General features: G+C 44.5%; 1 protein-coding gene across 4 annotated transcripts in view; it reads left to right on the top strand.

Annotated features, from left to right (window-relative positions):
* EVL (Enah/Vasp-like) overlaps positions 1-15,310 on the top strand; it is a 215,819-nt gene extending 200,509 nt beyond the window's left edge. The window contains exons 8-14 of one of the 4 annotated variants that reach the window (XM_074956231.1): positions 890-950; positions 3,634-3,697; positions 5,870-5,936; positions 6,045-6,104; positions 9,480-9,546; positions 10,007-10,064; positions 14,136-15,310. In XM_074956231.1, coding sequence (XP_074812332.1) covers positions 890-950; positions 3,634-3,697; positions 5,870-5,936; positions 6,045-6,104; positions 9,480-9,546; positions 10,007-10,064; positions 14,136-14,173 — 415 coding nt within the window. In that variant the 3' untranslated portion in view covers positions 14,174-15,310. The remainder of the gene's footprint in view (positions 1-889; positions 951-3,633; positions 3,698-5,869; positions 5,937-6,044; positions 6,105-9,479; positions 9,547-10,006; positions 10,065-14,135) is intronic. The other 3 variants (XM_074956230.1, XM_074956229.1, XM_074956228.1) reach the window with 3 other exon arrangements.
* Positions 15,311-15,531: the final 221 nt, after the last annotated feature.

Consider the following 15,531-nt stretch of genomic DNA (forward strand, 5'->3'; position numbering starts at 1 on the left):
AGTATTTTTCATTCAGCTTTCTCTAAAGCCCCTGAATGCTACAGGTACCATGAACCTGAGGGCTTAGCAGTTCTACAGCCTTTGGATTGGCTTTTGGGCATTCAGAATCTCCCAGGATCCACCAGAGGCACAGGGCTATCCGTGTGAAAGCCCAGGCCTGACTACTGGCTCTGGCCCCCTCCTGGCTTCCAGGCAGCCAGAGCTTTCCCTCGACCTCCTGCTACCCTGGAGCCCACACTCAAAGGAGATTGTGGCACATTGGAAATGTAAACGTGTCCCCAGGCTGCACTAGCTGCTCTGTGGATGCCCTTTGAGGCTGGTGGGGCGTGTGTGTGTGGGGGGGTTAATGTGCATTTCCGCCAGCCCCACATCTCCATGCCCATGTGCAGATCCTTGGGCCTACAGATTGTGCTCTCTGGGTCACTGGTGGGGGAGGCAGAACGAGTGAGTTCTGTACATGGAGAGTCCACTCTGCATGTGGATTTAGGGGGAAAATAATCTGGCCCAGTATTAGAACATCCACCTGAGTAGTCTGTGTGCCAGTTCTTTTTATTGTAGAAGCAGCCCTATACCTTGCAAGAAATTGCCTCTTAGTTGCTCAATGCCATATACATTTCCCTTACCCCTGTTCCTTTATACTGTACAACCCGGTACTTCTGAATGGAACCTTGACTCAAAATATTGATCCCCTGCCTGAAGATCCTGCTTCACAGAGGCCTAGTTTGGATTCTTAACCATTGCAGCCTCTTCTGCTAAAGAAATTCCACAGCAGTAAAGATAATCCTCAGCAAGGCACAAATCAGTCTTTTCAAATGACGATTGAAGCCTTGTGCAGGAAATGCTTTTCTAAAGGGTTGACTTTTTCCTACTTTTTTACCCCTGTGCAAAGGAGGAAAGCAGCATCACAGTCAGACAAGCCAGCTGACAAAAAGGAAGAGGAAAGCCAAAACGTAAGTGAAGTGTTCACCAGTATTGTGTGTCTGTGAAGCAAAAAGGGTCTCCCAAACTAGCTGATACGTTGCGATCCCTTGAAGGCTGGAAGCACAATACTTGCCCACTGCACACACAATAAAATGACTAGCAAATGTTCACACAAGCTAAATTCAACTGCTCCAGTGTACTTAGAAACAAGAATCCCTTCTTGTTTGTTCACAGACCAGATATTGTCTAAACCACGTCAGTGGTTGCCTCTTCACACTATGCTCACAGTGGTGTTTTTAAGGTTGAAGAGGCTCACCCTCATTTATCCCTCGGGAATATTTGTGCCACCCAAAAGGAAAAGCCCCTGGTATGGTAAATCCTATTAGTATCTCATTTCAAATCAGTTCCACATATTTTAGTTCAAGCTTGTTGCATCCCTGGGCAGCAGACGTCAGCTGAACTGACCCGTGTCATCCATTAAACATGATGGCTTTGGAAAGTAGATTACTTAACCCCTCCGTAAAGCAAAAATCAGTTCGCTGCAGATGACAGATTACATTTAAAGCAGATTTCTAATGGGGAGGGGGACAGTACTTTAGCCACAGAGCTGTTCAAAAGCTGTAACATATCTGTGTAAATGCATTCTATACCATCAAGTGTCCACTTGTGTCAGTTTGGTAGATCAAACAGTATGAAATTTGGGCTCATGGAGGGGATAGTAGTTTCAGTGCATTTCTGTTTGAACCGTTCTGTCCGTGTGCTGCTGGATGTTTCAGTTGTCCTCTAAAAGATTAAATGAGGGCTTCGGTTTTGATTGAATTTTAAAGTGAACTTGGTGCTTGTGAAAGGAGCCACATTATCAGCCAGGAGGCTGAAGTCCTTTGTTTATCCACAGAACAGTTACAGCCCAGGAGAGCTTCCCCACCAATCACCATACCTAGGGTATGTCTGCACTTCAGTCAGAGGTGACTTCAGCATGTGTAGAAATACCTGAGCTAGCTTTGATCTAGGTACCTCAAATGACAATAGCAGCAAAGCCATGGCAGCGTGGACTAGCAGTTTGAGTACATACCCAAGCTGCTGTGGGTTCGCTGCCATTGTCATTTCAGTTAGCTAGATGAAAGCTAGCTGGTATTTCTACATATGCTGCAGTCACCTCTCTGATTGCAGTGTAGACATCCCATAGAGGCAGCATGTCTAGGAGGACAGGAGTAGTGCAGTCACCACTCCCATGCAGTCCTTTGCCTTTCTGCTGAGACTCCCATCAGCGCTGTTGCTATTGGCTTATGGCCTTGTAGTGCCTTTAAGGCAGAGCCCCATGCTGTGGAGGCTCACTGCCAATGCAGGAAAGTCCGGAGGCATCATGGCACACTGACGCTGCAGCTTCAGAGAGCACCAGCCTCAAAGACAAAGCACCACCTGCTCCCCTCTCCTCTTTGGGGCCTGGCCCCAGGGCTTCCCACCATATTTGGAGAGGCTTGCTGCAATCACAATGCTGAGGGTGCTTGCACTCCGTGAGAATGAAGGCTGATTTTGCATGACCCCTAGCTAGGTGAGCAGGGCTGAGGCTGCCTCTATGGCCATCCACTCTGCTCACAGCTTTTCCCGAAGCCTGGGTTTGAACCATATACCTAGAAATGAAAGGCACAATTACCCAGACTCTGCTCTCCCTCAGCTGTTAAATGCTACTGTCTGCTTTGCCATTAGCTCATATTCCACTCAGACCTTTAGTTTAGTCACATTGTAATGGGCCTTCCTTAGTGTGATGGTTCTGGAATTCCCCCATTGATTGTGCAACAATAACAACTTTGCAATACCTTTATTGTTGCTTTGGTACCTTCTATCAAGCCTAATGCAAAGCCAGCAGCCATTCAAACTAACTGACTGCTTTTTCATTTTAGCTGACATGTTTAGTGCTTTGTCATAGGAAGCTCTTAAATAATAATTACAGATCAAATACATTAGTCTGGATTCTGCTCTGTTGTAAAGATTCTCGATTCTGCTCTTTTACCCTTATGTAAACCCCAGTGACTTCAGCCCAATTTCTATGAAGAAATATTGAATGTCCTAGTTAGGATAGCTAAATAAACTGAAACTGCTACTACCATCATTAGTGGAGAGATTGGTCTAAATCCTGTTGTCACTTACTCCTATGCAATCCAGCTGAAATTATACGCGGGTAACAGACCAGTATCTGGTCCTGTATTTCTCCAGCAATACAGACAGTTTCTGAACTTGGGGATTAGTTAGCTCAAAGAATGGGCAACGGCAGCCAACACCTGTCAGTCATGAGCATGAGACCAGCCGTGGTTAGTAGGTAGGAATGGAACGGTGACATTTATTGCCCACAGAAGGACAAGCAATGTTACTGTCTGCCCTCTGTTCAGTGACCTGAGTTGGTAGGTTTCAGTAGAGTTCCTAGTAGAAAAGTGTTCCCATTAAAAAGAAAAAGAAAACACCACCCATCCAAATGTTTCCCCTTGCTGGTCTTAGTGGAGCGACCAGATTTTAAATGGACTTGGGAGTGACCTACCATCTCACCTTCGAGGTGGTCCCCTCACGTCAGGGTTAAGGCACATGGGCAAGAGGCTTGCACTGACACCGCCTGTTCTGTGGATGAGTGGAGAGCACAGTCCATCATGTCCATCAGTGACTGTTCACTTGAAAAATGTTTAGTCGAAATTTAAGAAACATCTTATTTTTCTTTTTTAGGAAGATGCTAGCACCTCACCTTCACCAGTCACACGAGGCCCTAGCCAGCAGCAGAATTCTTCAGGTATTAAATCTAATTATTAGCACTCTTCATCTTCTCCTTAATCCAGTGAAACATTTTACCATTGGAATCTAGGTTGATTATCTTAGCTCTGAGTAAGGGGGATTTACTAACAGAACATCTACAAATAGTTTTTGTTTTAAAATCTCTTTTGAGCAATAAAGGATGAATGTGAATTTTCTTCTCAGATCAGCGTAAAGATAGAACGGTGAATCTAGTTGTTTGGGCCCAGATTCTCACACACACTGAAATCAGTGAGAGTTAGGCCCCTAAATACCTTTGGGGATATGGACCTTGGTTTCTAAGGGTCAGATCTCCCATTGGCTTGTATCTGCATACGCTTCCATTATGAGAGTTAAGGGGAGCTGTACTGATTTATACCATCTGAGGATCTGGCCCTTAATGCAATTGCTATTCACAATGGGCCTGATCCCACAAGGTGCCATGCTAAACGAAGGACGTTTGAGAGGCTCAGCACCAAACAGAATTGGGCTCTTAACATAATGTGGTTTTCAGTGATGAAGTTGAGAACAAAAGATTAAACCACAGGTCATCTACAGGTCATACAGACGCAACCTGGTGACGATCCTGGGACTTGCAAGCCTTACAAGGAAACCCTTCCAATAAAATGAGCACTGAGGGCTTATCTACATTTAAAACATAGCAGCGGCAGCTCCGCTGCTGTAGCACTTCAGTGACCATGCTTCCTAAGCCGACAGAAGGACTTCTCCCGTCCACATAGTAACTCTAGCTCCCTGGGAGGCAATAGCTAGGTTGACAGGAGAATTCTCCCATTGACATAGTGCTGTCTACGGGGTGGGGAGTTAGATCGGTTTAACTGCGTTGCTCAGGGATGTGAATTTTTCACACGCACCCTGGGCAACATAGTCATAGTGATCTCATTTCCTAGTGTAGACCAGGCCTTAGTCAGTCCTTTGGGACCGTCAGATCAGCATCACTTTTGAACGCTTTTGAAGGTATTGTTTGCTTGCTTGCTTGTTTTTGTGAAGATGAGGAAGATCAGATTGAAAGGGTGCATATGGATGAGCTGTAGGATTTTAGGGCTTTCTAAGCTGTTGAACTGAGTAATTCTCTTAAGAATCCTATTTGGGGGGGCTCATGTGTTCCTACAAATCCTTACACACACAAGTTGTATCTCATTGACTTCAGTGGGGCTATTCGCTTACATATGGTCTACTACAATCAGAAAGATTGGGCTCATAGTAAGGAACTTCAGGAAAGGTTATATACTCCTAGATATGCCAAGGCAGGAAAAATCGGGTATTTTTGGCTGAGTGTTTTGTAAAAATATACAGTGGGTTTGACATTTTGTAACCTGGACCATATGAAATCCTCCATGGTGATTTGCATAGCTGTAATGCTGCCATCCCTTCTGAGATATCCAAACACTTTACAGTTCTGTTGTCCCATTGACATTTGAACTAAATATTATAAAAAGTAAATAGCCTTTTTATTCATGATATCAGACACATGCATGAGAATCCACTTAACTGGGTTTATCAGAGGGATTCTCCACCTTTTTCTGTTCTGTAGACCACTTTGTAAGCATGAGAGCCTCTTGTAGACCCAGTTCCCCAGAACCCTACTGCTTTATTCTCAAAATGCTTCATACTGCAGACCACGAGGGGTGATCCGGAGTCCAGAGACCACTAGTGGCCCATGGTCCCCAGCTGGAGAGCTGCATGTCTGTCATTTCGATGAAAAAGTTGTCGCAATTAGGAGAAGAGGCCCTTTAAATGTAGAAAAGTCTAGAAAAACAAAATGAAAATATTGTAATTGAATTAAAATTATACTCATAGTATTTATTCCTTATTTCTTCTTTTACTATTTGAGTAATTTTTGTATTAAAAAAGCAAAACTCAGAATTCCACATCTTTTAGTATGAGGTTAAACATCACTTAACTGCTTGGCACTAGCTAAAGGGGATCAAGTGTCATTGCCCCTCCTCTGCATAGATTTTTACTAATACTGTCCCAATTAAAAGTTGCAGTCATTATTATTCATTATTGCTAGCCTATCTCCTCCCTTGGATACATCTCTGTAAAGCCTCCATCCCAGCTGAATGAATAAATATATAAGAAAAACAGTTTCATGTTTTTACTGGGCAAGGGAAAAAACCAGAACAAACAGTAATTCTTCATTATTATTTTACAGACCCTGGGAAGAAGCCATGGGAAAGAAGCAATTCTGTTGAAAAGCCTGTATCTTCATTACTCTCTAGGTGAGCTACATGGGTTAGTCTCTAGAATAGTAGCACAGTCTGGACTGTAAGCATGCTATCTACATAACGTGTACTCAATTCATGTCTTATTTCATTCCATTGCCATAGAAATCCATCAGTGAAGAGTCTTGAAGCTAAGAGCCCCATACAATCCCAACTACCTTCTAGGTACTGAAAAATGATCTGGCTTCTTAACTGTCTCAGCTTGTCCTTTGGGAAATCATGTCGTCATTGGTACAGCAACTAACATTCATTTGTCCTTGTCCTGACTGTCCTCAGCCTGTTGTGATTTTCTCCTGTCCGCTGCTTTACTAACTCTGAGCCAGAGGCTGGTCTCCATTGGGCAGAGTGATTGTGAATTTGCGATATCTGATATCAAAGAAAGTTTGGCTCAGGGAGTGAGTGGTAATGCCATGAACTGCCCTAGGATTTCTGCCCCGGGGCCCTCATTCAAGTAAGCTATGCTTAAGTATCACAGAAGTCAATGGGACTTAAGCATCTTTCCGGGTGATCCTTCCTAACAGGAGACACTTCCATTGCACAGCGCATGAGAACACTCAAAAGCAGAATCCATCTGGGGGCCTGCACCCAAGAGAGGAGAAATTATTTTTGCATCCAGTAAGGAACATGTGCAGCGAGGAGTGGGGAAGGAAAAATGAAGCTGAGTGCAGCATAGGAGCCACCAGAGAGGGCAACCAGGAAAGAGGAGACAGGATGGGTCTTCTTTTGTAGATGGGAAAGTCAAAGGGAGGAGTCCAACAAAGCTTGTCCATCCAAATGGCCAAATTACAGGCACAGTACGTGATCACAGGTATTGAAAGGTTAAAGTGTGACATTGGGAAGCTAGAAAGAGGCTTACTTCCAGTCCTCGGCCAGTACCACAATGTGACTATCGTATAGAGCTCTGAGCGTTGCTGGGATAAGTTAGGGGTTGGAGGTGGGACATAGTGCTTTAAATTATTCATTTCAGTAACAAACGCTTTCTCTTATTTGACACTGTTATTTTGTGCTACAGTGTTGTTAACACACAGAAAAATAAGTGGGTGATGGCAGATGTCGGAGCGTACTGTGTGAAAGAACAGGGTCAAATCCTGCCCCACATTTCACTGACTTCAGTGGGGTTGCACAGGTGTAACTAAAGGCAAAATTTGGCTGCCTGGGTCTATCCCAGATCCACCATACAATGTCAGCCATTAAAGATGTGCCAGTTTTCATTAGATTCAGATGATCATAGTATTCCCTGTCCTTGCAAATGCTGAGCTAAAGCTAGTTACCAGGTTTTCACGCAGTGACTGCTGTAAGACCACTGCTGTTTGGAGGATGTTCAGTGGGAAGTGCATTCACGCTCTGTTCTAGGCCTAGCACAAGAAACTACTCTGCTTGTTCTCTCATTCATACACTTTGTGGTGGGATTTTCAAAAGCGCTCCCTGTTGGCCCAGCTCTGCTCCGGCAGCGTCAGTGGGCGTTTGACCACAACCAGAGTGAGACCACCACTGAGTCCCTTCAGAAAACCCCACTCATAATCTTGCTCATAGCTCACGTGGGCAGCATAAGGACCAGAATTTAGGAAACACAAAGGACTTGGTTATGCAGCTCTTTCTTGGGCTGAAGGGCCGCTGGAATCAATGCAAGACTTGCCTAAGAACGAACTTGCACCTAAAGACAATAGCAGAGCCAAGGCTGAAATGTTCTCATTAGGCATAGGCCACTTGATCTTTTTGTAAAACACTTCATAAAGAGTCACCAATTTCAAAAAAGTGTTCATAACCTCTACTGGCTATTTTAACAAAGCAAGCTTCTCTTGAGGTCAGCCCTTTCAATAATGTCCACTGCGGTGCCCTTGGCGATAGAAAAGAGACAGGACTCGGGTGTAGTTACACAAACCTGAAGTCTTTGGGACGCTGGGCCAAGAAACACAGCTTGTGCTGTACAGCCTTACCGCTCAGCCCGCCTAAGGCAGGACTCAGCAATGGGATGGATTGCTGACTACAGTCACTAATACAGTTAGGTTAAGCAAGCATCACTTTTTTGGGTTTACCATGATTTTAGCAGCTGACTGAGTCCTGAGCAGTCAAGACAGTGTTTATTTTTTAGGAAATGCAGGTGTGGAGGAGAGACTTAATTTTCAAATGTTTGAGTCAGCCATTGATCCTGCAAACCTCCAGCACTGCTACACTAACTACACAGTGGTGCTGTAGCCGTGTTGGTCCCAGGCTGGTAGAGCGAGAAGGTGGGTGAGGTAATATCTTTTATTGGACCAACTTCTGTTGGTGAGAGAGACAAGCTTTGGAGCGTCACAGAGCTCTTCTTCAGGTCTGGGCACTGAGAATGTTTCTCAGACCTGAGGAACAGCTTTGTGTAGCTCAAAAGCCTGTCTCTTTCACCAGCAGAGGTTGGTCTAATAAAAAATATTACCTCACCCGCCTTATCACTGTAAATAATTAACAGCCATGAAGACTCTACTTTAAAGTAGCCACAGAACTATCTAGAACTTAATATTATTGATCAGAACTCTTTGGATAAAGTGTTACATATTAATTCACTCCTCAGCCTCTCCGCTGCATTTTAAGATTAGAAAACAAGCTCTCTTGCTGGATTGTAGTGATCAGCTGCAGTCTGCTGTCCCAGTATAGTGTTGCTTGCTTTGCAAGATAGGCTGGCTGCAAAATACTCCTGAATGGCACAAGAGGGAGTAATGGAACTTTTAAAAAAGTTAACCTACTCAAGAGCTGTGTGTTGGGATTTCATCTAGGTTAGGGGTTCTCAACCTTTTTCTTTCTCATCCCCAGCCCCCCTCCGCCCCCACGGTATAAAAACTCCAGGGCCCAATGGCAGGAGGGGGTTGGGGCTCTGGACTTCAGCCACTGGCTGGGGGATGGGGAGGCTGGGGCTTCAGCTGCAGGGTGGGGGGACTCCAGGCTTGGGGCTTCTGCCCTGTGCAGGCACTGGGGCTCAGGGCTTTAGACTGAGGGGGAGCGCTGGGGCTCTCGCGGCTTCAGCCCCGTTGCTTCGCTCCCAGGTTCAGCCCCATGATGGGTACTGGGGCTTGGGGCTTTAGCCCTGAGGGAAGCGCCAGGGCTCCGGGGTACCGGTGGCTCCACTGCCGGTGACTCCGCTCCTGGCTTCAGCCCCGAAGGGGACACCGAGGCTCAGGGCTTCAGTCCCGCAGCTCCATTCCCGGCTTCCGCCCTGCGGGGGCACTGGGCTTCAGCCCAACCGGGGCTCGGGACACCCAGCTTCACCCCCATGGCTTCACTCCTGGCTTCAGACCCCCAGGGGGCACTGAGGTTTGGGGCTTCCTGTGGTTCTGCTCCCAGTTTCAGCCCCACACTTCAGCTGTGGGGCCCCACAGCCCCCTGAAACCAGCTCAAAGCCCCCCCAGGGGGCTGCGGACCCCTGGTTGAGAACTTCTGATCTAGGTGTTTTGCAGCCAGTGACTATTAACATGCTTTAATCATAATGACAGTAGCAAACACCACATGGCTTAGTAAACATTGCAGAGAATTGATTTGCTCCTTTATCCTTTGTTTCCATTTCTCAAGGATGAAGCCCGTGAGCAGCAGCAATGATGTGGCTATGGATGCCTTAGATTTTGATCGAATGAAACAAGTGAGTGAGTGGGTTTTTTGAGCGTAGGGAATTTGATATGGGTAGCTGTCTTTCCCCGTTATATTTGTCATACGTGAAGGGCAACTGGTCAGGCTAAATGAAGATAGAAACATCACTTTTTGCCTTTCTGTTTGCCCAAACTTACAAAGCTCCTATTCTATTATGGAGGAGATCAGAGTAGATCATAGTGGTTCCTTGAAGCTCAGAGGGAAACAGTCCCACTGTTATTGGATCAAAATGTTTGTGCAGCAATGCCACCCCCTCTTCCCTGGCACATCAACTGGTACAAAACTCAACCCCTTTGGTAGTCAGAACACAGGTCCGGAACACAGAACCACTGGACATAAAGGAGTAAAGTTATTTAGCTGGCAGCAGTAGTGAGTTTTTATCATCTATATGGACCAGCCCATAATGGAGGCCATGGAATTCTGAATGTACATCTTTTGTTTTGTCTCATCAGGAAATATTGGAGGAAGTTGTAAGAGAGTTACACAAAGTGAAAGAAGAGATCATTGATGGTAAGAAATATCAAAATACATTATTTTTCTAAGTTTGATCCTGACAGATTTCACTCAGATTCAACACATAAGAAAATAAAAGCTGCAGAGAGTTCCTCAGAAAGTAGTTTTACAACTACTTTCCAAGAAGCTCTTTGTTAAATATGTATTAGTTATATGTAGATATGAAATAGATGTGACAAGTATGGATGTGACTATTGCTCAGAAGCTGGAGTGGAACCACAAGAGACAGAAGTATCTACCCAGAAGTATCCACTGAATTTTGATCACTCAGTTGCATTTTTACATGCCTTGTTTGTCTGTGCTCTGTTCTGAAGCATTCAGTCTGAATCTTTTCAGCGGTTTTGCGTTGCCTTTTGGGGATGGCTTAGCTTTTACCCGACATCCTGATTTCATAGTCAACTGTGTATATATAGCAAAGCTTCATGTAAGGGATTTTTACCAGCAATACAAAGACTGCACTCTTCCATGCATATCTAACTGAGATGCTCAGCACTGGTTTAAATGCAGACCAGAAAGAAGGAAGTTCTGCTGTCCTTGGTCTTCCAGTTACTCTGCTATGCTATGGATTCTCACCTGTGGTAAATAAAATAGGGTTTTAAATCCTCACATAGAACAAAACTGAGTTTGTCCATGTGTGTGGCTTTGTTCATTCAGCAAGTTTTGCGCTACCTTGAACAAACTAACTAGATTCCGATACTGGCTGCTGTTCTAGCTGAGAAAACACCTATCCCCTAGTACTGTTCCAAGATCAAAGGATATTGTTTACACAGCAATAAAAACACTCCATTACAGAATTGCTGGGGTCATTGAACTTGTTGCTAAGGCAACTGAAAAGAAGCAGGAAGAAATCTTGTTTTAGTATTTACAACTCCATCCCCTAATTTGCTGTATGAGAATTATTAATTATCGGTGGTACCATATCAGAGCATTGATGGGTCAGGGTGATGATTCTGAGAAATCCCCACAATGCATCCAGCAAAGTGTGTAATAGCATAACACGGGGGCCAAAACCCCCTTCCCAACAGCTGCAGTGATCATAAACTAAATCTCAGAAGATTTGTTTCTCATAAGCTTGTTTTTTAACCATATTCTAGCAAAATACAGTTTTCTAGAATTATTTTGAAACTACATAAGAAGAATACTAATTTCTATAGACTGCGACTGTCAATAGGAAGTTGTAAGACTTTTCCATGCACATCATACGCTAGCATAGAATGACAGGTTTCAGAGTAACAGCCGTGTTAGTCTGTATTCGCAAAAAGAAAAGGAGTACTTGTGGCACCTTAGAGACTAACCAATTTATTTGAGCATAAGCTTTCGTGAGCTACAGCTCACTTCATCGGATGCATATCGTGGAAAATACAGAAGATGTTTGTTTTTATACACACAAATCATGAAAAAATGGGTATTTATCACTACAAAAGGTTTTCTCTCCCCCCACCCCACTCTCCTGCTGGTAATAGCTTATGTAAAGTGATCACTCTCCTTACAATGTGTATGATAATCAAGGTGGGCCATTTCCAGCACAAATCCAGGGTTTAACAAGAACGTCTGAGGAAGGGGGGGGGTTAGGAAAACAAGGGGAAATAGGTTACCTTGCATAATGACTTAGCCACTTCCAGTCTCTATTCAAGCCTAAGTTAATTGTATCCAATTTGCAAATGAATTCCAATTCAGCAGTCTCTCGCTGGAGTCTGGTTTTGAAGTTTTTCTGTTGTAATATCGCAACTTTCATGTCTGTGATCGTGTGACCAGAGAGATTGAAGTGTTCTCCAACTGGTTTATGAATGTTATAATTCTTGACATCTGATTTGTGTCCATTTATTCTTTTACGTAGAGACTGTCCAGTCTGACCAAGGTACATGGCAGAGGGGCATTGCTGGCACATGATGGCATATATCACATTGGTAGATGCGCAGGTGAATGAGCCTCTGATAGTGTGGCTGATGTTATTAGGCCCTGTGATGGTGTCCCCTGAATAGATATGTGGGCACAGTTGGCAACAGGCTTTGTTGCAAGGATAGGTTCCTGGGTTAGTGGTTCTGTTGTGTGGTATGTGGTTGCTGGTGAGTATTTGCTTCAGGTTGGGGGGCTGTCTGTAGGCAAGGACTGGCCTGTCTCCCAAGATTTGTGAGAGTGTTGGGTCATCCTTCAGGATAGGTTGTAGATTCTTGATAATGCGTTGGAGGGGTTTTAGTTGGGGGCTGAAGGTGACGGCTAGTGGCGTTCTGTTATTTTCTTTGTTAGGCCTGTCCTGTAGTAGGTGACTTCTGGGAACTCTTCTGGCTCTGTCAATCTGTTTCATCACTTCCGCAGGTGGGTGTTGTAGTTGTAAGAATGCTTGATAGAGATCTTGTAGGTGTTTGTCTCTGTCTGAGGGGTTGGAGCAAATGCGGTTGTATCGCAGAGCTTGGCTGTAGACAATGGATCGTGTGGTGTGGTCAGGGTGAAAGCTGGAGGCATGTAGGTAGGAATAGCGGTCAGTAGGTTTCCGGTATAGGGTGGTGTTTATGTGACCATCGTTTATTAGCACTGTAGTGTCCAGGAAGTGGATCTCTTGTGTGGACTGGACCAGGCTGAGATTGATGGTGGGATGGAAATTGTTGAAATCATGGTGGAATTCCTCAAGGGCTTCTTTTCCATGGGTCCAGATGATGAAGATGTCATCAATATAGCGCAAGTAGAGTAGGGGCATTAGGGCACGAGAGCTGAGGAAGCGTTGTTCTAAGTCAGCCATAAAAATGTTGGCATACTATGGGGCCATGCGGGTACCCATAGCAGTGCCGCTGATTTGAAGGTATACATTGTCCCCAAATGTGAAATAGTTATGGGTGAGGACAAAGTCACAAAGTTCAGCCACCAGGTTAGCCGTGACATTATCGGGGATAGTGTTCTTGATGGCTTGTAGTCCATCTTTGTGTGGAATGTTGGTGTAGAGGGCTTCTACATCCATAGTGGCCAGGATGGTGTTATCAGGAAGATCACCGATGGATTGTAGTTTCCTCAGGAAGTCAGTGGGATTGCGGTGGGGAACCTGGGTTTGCGCTGGAAATGGCCCACCTTGATTATCATACACATTGTAAGGAGAGTGATCACTTTAGATAAGCTATTACCAACAGGAGAGTGGGTTTGTTTGGGGGGGGGGGACCTGGATTTGTGCTGGAAATGGCCCACCTTTATTATCATACACATTGTAAGGAGAGTGATCACTTTACATAAGCTATTACCAGCAGGAGAGTGGGGTGGGGGGAGAGAAAACCTTTTGTAGTGATAAACACCCATTTTTTCATGATTTGTGTGTATAAAAACAAACATCTTCTGTATTTTCCACAGTATGCATCCGATGAAGTGAGCTGTAGCTCACGAAAGCTTATGCTCAAATAAATTGGTTAGCCTCTAAGGTAGCATAGAATGAACTGTGTGGTCCATTTGTTAGGAAGAGGCAAGAGAGTCAGAATTCTTTGGCTCTGATCCCACCTGGCTGTATGACCTACACTATAATACTTGACCTGTACATATGTACACATAAGGGCAGTGTGAGGCTTAACTTATAAAGCACTAAACAGTATTATAGAAATGTGACCCTTATTTTTGTGTGTGTGTTAATACAATGTATTGTTAAAAGGCATTGAAAAATTTGATACTATTTGACTAAGATTTGCTGTTTGGGGCAACATAAATGGTGGTGTAAGGCAGCCAAAATGTGCTGCCATTGAAATCAGTGGGAGTTTTGTCTTTGATTTAAATGGGAGCGGGAGCAGACACAAGGAGTGCAATTTGGGTGGCACGGGGGCAAATTTTAACAGGAGAAACAACCATTAGGCTTGTGTAAGAAGGTGCAAAATAGAACAGCCCTTTCAAACCTCCAGCCTTCCACACACACTTTTTTACTGCTTCCTCTTGTTTTTCCCCAGCTGCAATCCCACCCTTCTGCCCCCTTTGCTATGCAAGTTACTCGCATCCTCTTACCAGTGTATAACTTACACTACTTCTGCCATTAGCTCTGAGTATTTACCGCCTGTCACTGGGAGTAGTTGTCTGAATTAACCTTTTGGTTTGGTTTTCCAGCCATAAGGCAGGAGTTGAGTAGAATCAGTACAACATAATGACTGCACAGCATCTGCGAGGTACTAAGGATGCTAGGAAGATTGGATCATTTCTAAGTGTACCAAGGTCATGCAAGATGGTGAAAGAGGACACCTGCACTGTCTTTGTTCTTAAACCCTTTTTATTAGCAGACTGAGCACACTTTGAAGCTTGCTGCTGCCTTGGATTTGCTTCATTTTAAAAGTCTTAATCTAAAGAAAATATTAAATTTTAAATTTCTGGATTTTTTAGATTTCATCTGACACAGCACATCAGATTTGTCAGCCCTTTTTTGTATTTTGTATTTGCTTATTTAAATGTATTATGTTTCTTTTTAGTAGTAGGTAAGAAAACATGTGAACCATTTGCTTTTAATAGATGACTTCAAAGTCATTTTACTGGTAGTCTGCAATGTAAATGAAGACCCTTTGCCAACAGAAATGTATTGTGGCATCACCAGAAGAAACAGAGACATGTTAGTTGTCAGCTGACAAGGTCTTTGACTCAGTTATCACAATATTAAAACGGTACGTCAGTGCACCACAGTATCTGTGTTCATATTGGTAATAAACTGTTTATTGTCCATATGGCCCTGCTTTTGGTTTTGTTCATTAGTTGCTCTAGCTTTGCACTTTAATTTCACTGTGTTCCTGTGGTGTGTTTTCTTGCTGGTTTTGGAGGCTCTGGTGAGAACACAAGAGCAAGGCTGCCTGCATGTTGTGAAATCTCATGTGACGTTCATTTTTAATAAAACAAGCAGTTGAGGCCCATCAATGTGGCATTAACCAGCATTTCAGAATCTGTCCAAGCAGGCAACTCACTACCTGCTCCCCTTTCCCTGACCACTCCTAGCGGTGCAATGCCAGCTGTGCAGCAGCAGCTCCAGGAGGGGAACAGCTGGCTGCTAGCCCCATCTTCCTGCAGCAGTTGAGGCACAGAGTCTTACCTCTGCCCTCCGTCTATGTTGACCAGGGCCAGACTGCAAACAGGCTACTAGAATCTGGAAATACCACATCCCTGAGTCTGTCACAGCCCTGCAAACTCATATCGTCATCAGTAACATTTACTGACCAGTAGTTGGTCCCAGTGTCCCACTGCTCCACTCAGATCACCACTAACCCCTCCACTCTCTCACTCATTCACTTCCTGCCTCCCTCCTCCTCCTCCTCCTCCCTCCCCCCCCTCCCTCCCCCCCCCCACAAAAACCCCAACCCCATTCCCTGACTTTTAATTTGTAAAGGGTTTTTTGTTTTGTTTTTAAGAAGGCTGCAGCCTACTCAGAGTAAGGGTGGGTGACAGTTAATAACTGCAGCCATGCTGTTGCAGCTTTACTGATGTTCTAAAAATTTCCCATGGTTGCTCACATGACCCTACTCCA

The sequence above is a fragment of the Natator depressus genome, chromosome 6 (assembly GCF_965152275.1).
Source record: "Natator depressus isolate rNatDep1 chromosome 6, rNatDep2.hap1, whole genome shotgun sequence".
NCBI classification, from domain to species: domain Eukaryota; kingdom Metazoa; phylum Chordata; order Testudines; family Cheloniidae; genus Natator; species Natator depressus.